Genomic DNA, 12197 nt, shown 5'->3' with positions numbered 1-12197 from the left:
AAGAAATAAAAAAAAACATAAATAAAACAAAAAAATAAATAAAATAGAAAATAAAAGTTTTATCTCAATACAGCATATAAATCTCCAATCATGCAAAATAATAAAAACATCTGTAATAGATAAAAATGGCTTCCAACAAGTGAGTGACACGCTGCTCCCTTACACTATGGGCTTTTTTTAGTTACTAACTAAGATTTAATTTAAATAAAATCTGATAAATTTTGTAAATTTGTATTTATTAAATTCTGAAGCAGCTAAATCATAAAAATTATTGGGCATATTATTAAGTAAATATAGATAAATTTGGACAAACTATTTGGCAATTTTAAAGAATTATTAACATAATATATGAAGGATGACTGCACGTTATGACCCTCCCCCTCCCCTCCAAAGATATTTGCGGAGGTTATTCAGAAGATACAATCAAGTTATACCGACATTATATCTTTATAAAACATTTCTGTAACTTATTTGTAATTATCAAAATTACATAAGCCCAATTTATTTATAAATTACAGATAATTTATAATTAGGTTAGAGCAAGATTAAAGGCTATAACACAGATCTAACCCAATGCAATATTTTCCCTCCCCTTCGCCCTCTCGGTTTCGTTCACAACCAAAGCTTCGCGATACAGTCGGCATTAGAGCTGGCTGAAAAGGTAACGAAGGGATCGCGGATTACAGAGACCACCGAAACCACCATATTTCTCATCCTTCCGCTCCGCTCCTACAAGAAACCATCGGAGAAGGGAAGCCTGTTCGCGCCATTCTTCCTCTTCGCTCTTCCCGGCGCGATTCTGAATGGTATGGTCCGATTCTCCGCTCCGCAGGCAAGGGTTAATCGCCTTAGGCACCGCCGCGTCTAGTAAGTTGAATTCAACGGCTGGATTGACATCGGTGGACGCATCAATGGCAAAAGATAGATAATTCAGAGTCCGTTTTCCTCACTTCTTCCTAGCTTTGACCACGAAACCGCCCTCATTCGCTTCCCTTTCTCATCCCTTCCTCGCTTCCCGGTATATAAATACCCCTTTCTCTTGATGCAGAGTGGTACATAGTTTTGCCGATAAAGAGGGGGGAGAAAGATGTGCGGGATCTTTGCGTACCTGAACTACAATGTGGCGAGGGAGAGGCGATACATCTTGGAGGTCTTGTTCAACGGGCTGAGGCGGCTCGAATACCGCGGGTATGACTCGTCGGGAATCGCGATCGACAACGATAGTTCCTTTGCGGCCGGGGAGGGCCAGCGGCCCAACGCATCGGCGTTGCCGCTCGTTTTCCGGCGGGAGGGCAAGATCGAGTCGCTTGTCAGATCTGTTTACTCCGGTGAGCATCCTTAAGATCTGATGAGCTGTTTTAGCTGCTATGCGAATTATTTCTACTATTTTGGTTTGATTTCATGTGTGAGAACTGTTTTTTCTTTCCCAAAATTTGGAAATTCTCTGGTGATGAACTTGTTGATGATTTTGGTGGATTATTTGGAATGCATTGTGGAACTGTACTAATTACAAGATAGAGTTGGACTTGCTCTTTGCGATCTATTTAATGGTTACATTATGGCCTGGAGAGCCTAAGGGCCTTATTTTGCGTTGTATTATGTTGTGTGCGAAAGAATCGGGCTACGAAATTAGAGAGATTAGATGCTTGCATGACAATTGCTATAGCTATATGGATTAAACACTTAGCAGTTAGTGCCAAAAAAATTGTCGAATACCTGAAGGCGTAGATTGATAGGAATATCACTGGGCTGAGATTTTTCATGTTTTTATAATTTTTATATTGTACAATGCCCGCTCTAACTTCTATAGATAAAAACACTTGATTGAAAACAGAAGTGTTGATTACCATTACCATCACTTTGCTTATCCCAACAATTTGGAGGAAAGAATAAGTTTTGATGAATGTTTAAGTAGATACTGATTTGTCATGTTATAGAAGTAGACTATAAATACGTAGATAAAATGTGATATGCAAAGTAAAAATACTGTGCATGAATGTGCTTCCATATTTGTAACCACCAGACATAACTAGTCTTTTATTTCTTTCATTCTGAAACACTGAAATATAATTGAGATTTGTAGAATTAATATCTAAAATAAACTGCTATTTGCTTGAATTATAAACAGGTTCAAAACTATGGCTGAAGACTCTTTAAGCCTAATAGATCGGTAAGATTAAACCATAAAATAATCCCCATAAATAAAATAAATACTAATAATAACCTCTACCAGATAGATGTGTACAAACAGATCAACCAACATGGCTATTTTTATGAAACTTCATATCTTATGAATAATAGAAAACTTAATTTTAGCATGAGCTGTAGAGTTTTCAAACATGTTTCATGGATCTGACAAAATGGTACTAAATAGAGAAGTGTGTCAATTTAAGAAAATCAAAAAGAAAAATAAATCTTCACAAATTGTGTTTAATGGAGAAGGTTTTAAAATATCTTAGACAATGGTTTCATGTCAAAAAATAAAGTAAAATGCATCTAGCTTGCTTCATGAGGAAGGTAACCATTATATCAAGCATTGTATTAATTTATCAATAAATTTATTAAGTTTTATTAATTCTTATATAGATCCTTTAGTTCAATACAAACATTAAATTTTCTATTCTAAAAGATATAAATTAATATCTTCTATTTAGATTACCATCATTTAGTGGGGCTAATATCATCATTTTATTGTTTCCTCAAAGGCTTATCAACCCGAAGTTCCAGGTGTCCTTATTTTGTATTTCTATTTAATGTTTGTTGTAGATAAAGGGTAGTGATTGCATAGGGAAGACATTTAATTGTTGATGATGACCATCATTTTTGTGTGGTGATTGTGAAAATAGCAGATGAGGAGGGAAGAAAAAGTTAATTGACCTAAAAAATGAATCATAACAAAAAAGAATTTAGTGAATTATTTTGAAAATAGAGAAACTTTAAAGGTTAATGAAGATAAATGATCTATATGAAATTAATTTAAATTTGATGGACCAACCTTAGATACGAAGGTATTCGAGGTGCAACAACTTTAGGTTAATGGTGAGAGAGCATTCTTCTCAAGCAAACAATCAGGAGAAGTTTACATGCATAATCGCACAAACCATGAGAAAAGGCACATATCATAGTTAAAGAGAAGGATGCTCATATGGTAATCATAAGTATTCAGTTTTTGTTATTTAACATCTTTTTTTTTGTCCATGGCATTTTAGTGCATTTGTGGTAAGCTAGAGTATAAACCAGGGTTTTATTTATTTAAGGGCCCTAATTTATCTAGTTCTCATGTGGCTATTATTAGACTAGATGGTTGAGGCCTTCCTTATTTTAGGGGCCTTCAACCTTTGGGATCTCAAGATTTATTTTGTTTTTTATTTTTTATTTTTTTTAACTTGAGGTTCTTTTTTTGTACCATCTTCAATAGGATGCTATGGTTTTCTTTTTTTTCGAAATTTATTGGTAGGAGTCAGCCCAAGTCCTTGCGTTAGCAGAAGTGTAAAAAGATTTTGAACTATAGGTTTTTTTCATTTTTTTCCCCACACATGCAAAAGAACACACATCGCTTATGCAAGGCCTTAAACCCAAGACCTTTTGGTTGAAAGAAAAAACTCTCAATTGCTAGGCCAAGGTAGCTTAGTTAAAAGGTAAACTATAGTTTGGCTAATAATCAGTCTTGCATACGAAGAGGGTATGACATTGATAGTAGAAAATATTGTGTACAAAAATCTTTATTGTATTGTTTATTATGCATTAGAGAGTAACACCTTGAGTCACTCTTTTCACGAGGTGCTTGAAGGCTCGGTTGGATAACTCTAAGACAAGATATTTTTTTTTTTTCTAATCCTTAAAGTGCTTATATATTCTTATTCATGATTATCAGCATGGGCCTTCTGAGAGATGCTTTATGAAATGATATTTTTAATTTTTATTTATTTATTTATTGTTATTATTTTGCTTTTTTAGACGTGGATACTTTGGGATTAGACTTAGAGAAGTCATTTATGGTTCATGCCGGGATTGCCCACACAAGATGGGCCACTCATGGCATACCTTCTCCCAGGAACAGCCATCCACAATCATCGGGATCAGGGGATGAGTTCTTGGTTGTCCATAATGGCATTATAACAAATTATGAGGTTTGTCTACTAGTTAATGTTTGTAATTTTTTGGCTCTATATCATTCAATCCACAAGGAAAGCTTATTGCCCGAATGAATGATGATGGCCCTGCTGCTGGTTTTTTTTTTTTTTTTTTGGTAGGTTTTGAAGGAGACATTAATTCGACATGGTTTTACCTTTGAATCAGATACTGATACTGAAGTTATACCTAAGCTAGCCAAATTTGTTTTCGATCAAGCCAGTGAAGGTAGTTGGCATTTATTTTCCAAATTTGTCTCTTTTAAATGCTGACGTTTTTGAATTCTTTGATCCACCTGAGCAAAATTATCTGATTATCTGAAGGGATAACTCTTTTGATTTGCTAAGTTATCATGCACGTCTTATGTGCTACCATGTTTTTAATGTGCTGACGTATCCTGCTTATTTATGTGTTGTAGGAGATCAGGCTGTCACTTTCAGCCAAGTTGTCATAGAAGTTATCAGACAGCTTGAAGGTGCATATGCCCTTATATTTAAAAGTTCGCACTACCCAAATGAGCTAATTGCATGCAGTCATGGTAGCCCCTTAATTCTTGGTGTGAAGGTATGCTTCAATGTCATGGTTGAGAAATAGTGAACGTGCAAATCTTCAATTATCAAAGAAACTTAAGTGATCTGACATATTAGCTTTAATATTCTCCTTTGATTATATCACTAATTCTCTGTTATGGTAACAATAATGCTTGTTTTTTCCGATTTTGCTACAAGCTGACATATTGTTTAGATCTCTATTTTCTGCTAATATACCGATTTTATTTTTAATTTTATATTGCCTAAGGAATTTGTGCTTCCAAATGTCAATTACAAGGAAAAACCAGATGTCTTAATTATTTAACTGCGTAAGCATCTTCAAGAAGTAGAGTCAGAGGGTTCAGAGGTGACCTACAAGAAACAAAATCCATTAAAAATCCATTAAAATCAGATGACTCATCGTTCTGATTTTTTTTAAAGCAAGAGCTTGAGAAAGACAATACAAATGCGCCTTCTTAATTTACTATTAGTTTAGCCAGTTGTTATGTAAGATTCCTCGCTCATTAAGCAACCCTTGTCAATCTAAATATGCTCTATTAGTAACTTACAGTCTCAATTTAATCAAATGAGAAGACTGGAAGTAGTTCTTCATCATCATAGTCATGTGGTTTATGCTGACAATTTTATTATGCTTAATACAAATGTAAGCTTTGGGAACATTTCAATATTAGTGAGCTGGAGAATAGTTATTAGTCTGAAAAACTGCAGAAGTCAAGATGGGATGTTCCCCAGGAAGAACTAGTGAACTTCTTGCTCGATTCATTTTGAATTTATTTTTGTCAGCTTGCATTAATTTAAGAATGCCTTAAATGAAGCAGATTTTAAACGGATTGCTTGCCCTTGTTTTTGAAATTTATCAGTTTTTTACATACTATTGCTGTTGTAGTAACTTTTATAGAACGCCAACCTCCTTTTGTGAATATTCAGATCCAACATCTTTAGTTGTTTCAGCAAATACATCTATGTATACTGATGCAAATATAGTCAAAATTTCTTAGAGTTGGTTTGTCTAATCCTCTCTTATCTCAGGCTTAGTTTGCACCGAAGCAGATTTTAACTGGATTGCTTGTTGCTGTTTAAGAAATTTATCTTTTTTTGCAATCTGTTATATGCAGTTGCATTTATAAAATATTTTGATTCAAAAGCTTTAGAGCTTTCTGAATATCCATTGTTGTATATAGTTGCATATATAGTTTAAGTTATTTAGAGTTGTTTTGGTCTAATCTGCTCTTATCTCAGGCTTTGTTTTGCATCAGACTTCAATGATCTAACTTGACTTGTCAATGGAATTGGTAATTTTGGTTTAAGCTTAGTCAAGTACAAAATTAGATATATTTTTTGAGAAATGATATGTTTCATAGTATTAGAACTATTTTATTCTTTATCCTCAATAGGAGCTTCACTTGATGTGATTTTGGCTTATCTTGATCATTATGAAGAATTGCCATTTTTTTAATTTGCGTTATTCATGGATGTCAAGTAGCATCAATGAATCAAACGAATATTGTTTGGTTGTCAGTATTATTTGAATATTGGTCATAGCTATACATCGTTGTTTGTCTTGTTCATTGATATTATCAATCTAAATTGTGCTATTTAGGGCACTTTTTTTTTATTTAATTTATTGAGTCCTTAAAGATATCTTATATCCAGGAGTCACTGAATTTGGTCTGGATTGTTGCTTTCTTTTGTTATCAGTAGACCAAATAAGCAGCATGTGCTATTAAGAAAAAATGAAACCTAACATTTCAGTGAATCAAACATCCCCTAAACCATGCTCATGAAGTAAATTCTGGTGTGATAAAGCCTTAACTAAGTTTAAAAAACGCAGCTAGAAAAACATGATGCCAAAGCTCCCAATCATGGTGATAAAAGTTTACTACCTCTTATACCATGATTAACCATCACAAGTTTAAGTTGGTACACAGGAATTGGGTAGAGGATAATGTAGCCATGTCATGCTAATTCTCTTTCTAACCTAGCCATTTATTACACCTACCGAACAATTTTCTTCCCAGTCGCCCAGTTTCTCCAAGCTGCCTTTGTCTATTTCATGTGATTAAATTTATTTACTCGCGCAATAAATGAGTGGAAATTGGAATATGGCAGATTTTACCTTGTTTGATTCCAGCCTTATAATAATGCCTTTCTTGTGAAGCAAAGCATTAGAATTTGTACTGACTTTCAATTTTTTTTTTGTCGTTGTATAAAACATGAATTATAGGTACTGGAATTGTTCGGTATGACTATTTATTCAGACCATGTCTAGTTTAGTTTTACATGTATTGTTTTTGTGGGTCAACGTCTAAATCTGATACCATAAAAAAGCACATTATTTATTCACATTGAATTGAAAGTTGTCTAGTTAAGCGTTCAGTTTTTTTAAAAAAGAGACTAGTTTAAGGGAAAAAAAAAATTCTTGAAGGAAGATATATGTGAGGCTACCCTTTGATTGGGAATTAGTCTCCATATTAGATTTAAAAGGAAAATTCACCCTTGTAAGGATATGATATAATACACAATGTCGTAGTATTGGATTGCTTATAAGCTCGCATCATGAATATTGATAAAGAGGAGCAGAGGAGCACTAAAGTTAGTTAATTTGATTCTATAGCACTGCTCACTTATGGAGTTCTATTTTAGGACATGAAATTTATTAAATGTGCATCTAATAATATGGTTCTGATCATTGTTCTTTTTTTGACCAGACATTTGAAATGCCCGTTAAAATTTTTCTGTTAATATGCCTTGTTCAATTGATCAAAACCAATTTGATAAATATTTTAGAGCCAAAAAAAGGCTGGGTAATAATAAGGTAGTAACACTAGTTTTCCTACCATGATCTGGTGACGAGAACCAAGTTTCAAGCTACCTTATTGTGATTTGTGAGGTTCTGGCTAACTAAACATTTAACTATCTTGAGCCTTACTGTATCAATAGCGATGCTTCCTTTCTAAAATTATTATGAAAATGCAGTAAAATAAAATTTTTTGCGTGAGATTCCAATGCTTATTGGAAATATGCATGTAAGTAGAAAGCAACAGCATTAAATATTGATTCGTTAAGGTTATCAGCTATTGTGCTCACAGATCGATGCACATTTTGTCACATCATAGTTATTTTGATGCTGAAAACAAGGTCACAATGTCAAGGAGAAATATATAGTTTATTGAAATGAACGTTTGGTGTTACACTTTTTCTTTTGTTTTAACAACATTTAATACGTTTTTAAGCATTATTTTTTATTTCTCATTAGTAATCACTGTTGAAAAGAAAATTAACAAGTGGTTTATTTTTATCATAGGAATATTGGTAAAAAATATTGAATTGAGGTTTCGGTACATGGCCATGATCAATTTAAAAACCTTTTAATGAGCTGAACATGAAAGTTCTTGTTGGTGGTTAACTGCATGTAAATTGTAACAAAAAGTATCCAGAAGAAGTTCTACGGACATGAATGGATGCTGTAGAGAAGGATTTTCTCTCTCTTAATTTCCAAATTTGAAAAAAGGATTCATGTACCACTTAGTGGGATAAAGGATGGGTGCTGCAGGTGTTGTTGGTGTAATTTCCAAAACTGATGATGGATTGTAGGAGTTTATCTTGACAGTTTGCCTTCAATGGAAGTTAAAAGTTTTTTATCAAGGATTTTAGTTTTTTAGTGGAGTTTTTTTTTTTACGTGTTAAAAGCTCAACTAGATATTGGATTGTAGCGCTAACCTTGGTAAAACTATCTTTGACCAGTTCTGGCATGCTTGCCGGAATTTTCTTAAATATCTTGCAGTTTTTAAAGCATTTTTAATTGTTGCTTCTTTAGTTCCATATAATACAGGACTTTTGCTTGCAACATTTATTAATTTGACAACGATCTAATATCTTATTCACGTCAAATTACTTTAGTTTGATACCCTATGTGATAAATTTCTACAGAGTCTAACTGGTGAAAAGAACTATGCGGCATCCTTTGGTGATGTTAAATCCCTCACAGCTGATGGTCAGCCCAAGGAGCTATTTTTCTCTAGTGACTTGTGTGCAATTGTGGAACACACCAAAAACTATTTGGCTATTGAGGATAATGAGGTGGTGCATCTTAAGGTAACGTTAATAATCTTATTAATTTTTTTTATTAATTAATAGAGTAATATTACTAGCTACTAGGTATGTCCCTGCTGAGCTGTTGCTTTTTTCATTGAGCCCTTTTCATTATATCACTTCTTTTGAATGTTCGCAAAATTTTCTATCAAAGTTTTTGTTTTTTATATTAGTTATTGATTATAAATTCGGTCTAATATCTATTTAACTGTTAGACTTCATGACTTTTGCATCTATCTTTGACCTATTTTAACTAATTATATGGCTTAGTTAATTTTTATGGTTCACTTAACTAATTTTATTTTTCTTTCTCCTTGCCTGTTATAGCCTTGCCTTACTTGTCAGACTTTCTTTTGAAAATTCTGCCATGAGGATGTAAACTTAATTACTGATTGCTAATTTATTTTCATTTGGCTCGTTATGCTTTCATTTAGATTTTTGTTTAATTTTCTTGAATATTGACTCCATTTACTTTATTCTTGATAATATCAGGATGGAAGTGTCTCAATCCTGAAGTTTGACCACAGCAAGGAAAAGCCAGCATCCGTGCAGCGTGCATTATCTGTTCTTGAGATGGAGGTTGAACAAATAAAAAAAGGAAATTATGATCATTTCATGCAAAAAGAGATTCACGAGCAACCCCATTCTTTAACCACCACAATGAGGGGAAGACTTAGGGATAAAAGCGTTGTTTTGGGAGGTCTCAAGGATCACCTCAAGACAATCAGGCATAGCCGGAGGATTATATTCGTTGGTTGTGGTACCAGCTATAATGCAGCTTTGGCTGCAAGACCCTTTCTGGAAGAACTCTCAGGTTAGTGTAATCTGTTCCTTTATTTATTTCAGTATTTTTTTGGGAAATTTACATACCTGTCTCACAGTTCTTATGTATTTACATATCTCACACCAAAACTTTCTTATTTACATACACGGCATTTTGGAGCTTTAAAGTTATGCATGAAAAGGTTTATTTCACTTTTAAAAGTAGCAAAAATGCGATTTTTTATGTGATATTAAAGATTTGAGGTTATGTGTGTAAATATGAAATACGTTTAAATTGTGTGCTATGTATGTAAATGCCCCCTAAGCTTAAATGTTGTTTACTGATGGTTTAAGAAATTTTCTAAATTTAAGGAATCCCTGTCACAATGGAGCTGGCCAGTGATTTGCTGGACCGTAAAGGCCGAATTTACCGAGAGGACACTGCAGTATTTGTTAGTCAATCTGGAGAGACTGCCGATACTCTTCTTGCGCTCGAGTATGCCCTATCAAATGGGGCACTGTGCGTCGGCATAACGAATACTGTTGGCAGTACGCTGGCGAGGAAAACACACTGTGGGGTCCACATAAATGCTGGCTGCGAGATCGGTGTTGCTAGCACGAAAGTAAACACGAATACACCTTCTTTTCTGCTTCTAATAAAAATGGAGCTCTATATAACAAACGTTTGTTGTGAACTTCATCAGGCATACACCAGTCAAATTGTTGTGATGGCCATTATGGCTCTGGCTATTGGAGCTGACAGTATATCCACACAGCCTAGAAGAGAATCCATTATAAATAGTCTGTCTGATCTACCAGGTATGCCATCCTACTGTGTATATAAAAGTACATTTTTTGTTTTTCATAATTTAGAGAATTCAGCAAATTGGATAAATTAGAATACCTTGTATTTATTTATTTATGTATAATGCAGACAAGGTTAGAGAGGTTCTAAGGCTTGATGAAGAAATGAAAGAGCTTGCCAAGTCACTGATGGAAATGCAGTCACTACTTGTGTTTGGAAGAGGTTATAATTATGCTACTGCTCTTGAGGGTGCTTTGAAGGTAAAAGAAGTGGCACTCATGCACAGTGAAGGCCTGCTGGCTGGTGAAATGAAACATGGGCCTTTGGCGCTTGTGGACGAAACTCTTCCAATTATAGTTATTGCCACTCGAGATGCATGTTTCAGGTCTGTTTGTTTCAAGTTAGCAAAGTTTTGTTTCAAGTATTGCTTTCGATTTTTTTTTCAATCTTTATTTGTTTTGTTTATGATTTTTGCTTTAATAGAACATGTTCAGTTGAGTGTTTGTAAAAATAAACTAAGTATCCATAATTGAGTTATTTAAATACTGATCATACTTTAATTTTGGCTCTTTAACAGCCAACAGCAATCAGTAATTCAACAACTTTATGCCCGCAAAGGCCGTCTCATAGTAATGTGTTCCAAGGGAGACGCCGCATCTGTATGTTCTGGCGGTTCTTGTCGCTTAATTGAAGTTCCTTTGGTTGCTGATTGCCTCCAACCAGTAATTAATATAATTCCACTGCAGGTAACTCGAGCTTCTATTTAAACAATGTCTGGCTTTTTAAATCCGACGCTTTATGTCTATAATGATAGTGACAAGTCCTGTTATGTCTTTCTTTGATGATAGTTCAGTCGGGTATCAATTAAAATGAAAGCCTTAAGAAAATGGCTTCATCCATGCTACACAATTCCTATGTATTTACATATATAATACCTAAATATTCATATTTTTGTTTATACCAATTTATTGTCATGAACGATGGACAATCCAGGGGCCGAATTCTTGTATTCTACCACTTCCTGTTACAAACATCAGTATGTTTTGATTGATTTCATACTATACTTAGCTATGAAAGTGTTTTGGCGCCGCATCGCAAGTATATTATTTGGAGACAGATCGTGTAAAAAACTGCTTATTTAATTTTTGCATTTTTGTCCTTTGCAGTTGCTGGCTTACCATCTAACAGTGTTGCGAGGATATGATGTTGATCAACCAAGGAACCTTGCCAAGAGTGTTACCACGCAATGAGTAATAAATCCAGAACTTCTCGGTTGTCTTATTTTGTAGGATTTTACTTGGTTTTTTAGTTTTTCTTCTTATGCTAGATAATAATGTCGGTTTTCTGTTTGAGTATTTATTTCATGGCGTGTTAAGTGTGAACTTCCTGAGCGAGTGATTTGCTTTTGATGTAGACCGGTTCTGAGATTAATGGTAGGGTAGAATTCTCTCTTCTACTTGTCTATTTTTGTATAAAGTCAAATAAATAAATAAATCGAATCTCGTGCAAGACATTAGCATCTTTTTTGAAGTTATGTTTATATTGTATTGTAAAATTGCTTCTTTATCTTTGAGCTTTTCTTCTAATAGAGATGCACAACACGGAGGCTAAATTTTGATTAAAAATTGAAGTACACTAGTTTTGGACTTCAAATATTCCTCTTTTGACATTTTAATCCATTTTTACTCATTTGCATTCCATGCTGGAACACAGAATGTTACATTGTAAAATATTTAACTTTTTTGAGGTCTGGGTTTCATAAGGCAAAATACTGAATTTATTTGTTTGTTTAGTATCTTCTCAATCGGCCTGAATTACGATTTTGTCAGCAGCCCTTTATATCATGATAACTCCCA

At 34.0% G+C, this 12197-nt stretch overlaps 1 protein-coding gene across 1 annotated transcript; it reads left to right on the top strand.

Moving 5' to 3' along the window:
* The first annotated feature begins 557 nt into the window (after window positions 1–557).
* Window positions 558–11881, top strand: LOC110018208 (glutamine--fructose-6-phosphate aminotransferase [isomerizing] 2). Its single transcript, XM_020715453.1, has 12 exons — window positions 558–935; window positions 1049–1328; window positions 3958–4130; window positions 4254–4359; window positions 4550–4695; window positions 8613–8777; window positions 9267–9588; window positions 9909–10159; window positions 10241–10355; window positions 10471–10726; window positions 10919–11087; window positions 11508–11881. The coding sequence occupies exons 2-12, from the start codon at window positions 1088–1090 to the stop codon at window positions 11589–11591; spliced, it is 2028 nt and encodes a 675-aa protein (XP_020571112.1). The 5' UTR covers window positions 558–935; window positions 1049–1087; the 3' UTR covers window positions 11592–11881.
* Window positions 11882–12197: the final 316 nt, after the last annotated feature.

The sequence above is a fragment of the Phalaenopsis equestris genome, unplaced genomic scaffold (assembly GCF_001263595.1).
Source record: "Phalaenopsis equestris unplaced genomic scaffold, ASM126359v1 Scaffold000006, whole genome shotgun sequence".
NCBI classification, from domain to species: Eukaryota; Viridiplantae; Streptophyta; class Magnoliopsida; order Asparagales; family Orchidaceae; genus Phalaenopsis; species Phalaenopsis equestris.
Note: the sequence above shows the minus strand (reverse complement) of the source record. Positions and strands in the feature narration are given on the sequence as shown.

Excerpts from the sequence above, each read along its gene's own strand:
- LOC110018208 (XM_020715453.1), top strand. The coding sequence starts at position 1,088 with ATGTGCGGGATCTTTGCGTACCTGAACTACAATGTGGCGAGGGAGAGG. Across the intron at positions 8,778-9,266 it reads ATGAGGTGGTGCATCTTAAG|GATGGAAGTGTCTCAATCCT; the intron begins GTAACGTTAATA and ends TGATAATATCAG. Across the intron at positions 10,356-10,470 it reads TAGTCTGTCTGATCTACCAG|ACAAGGTTAGAGAGGTTCTA; the intron begins GTATGCCATCCT and ends TGTATAATGCAG.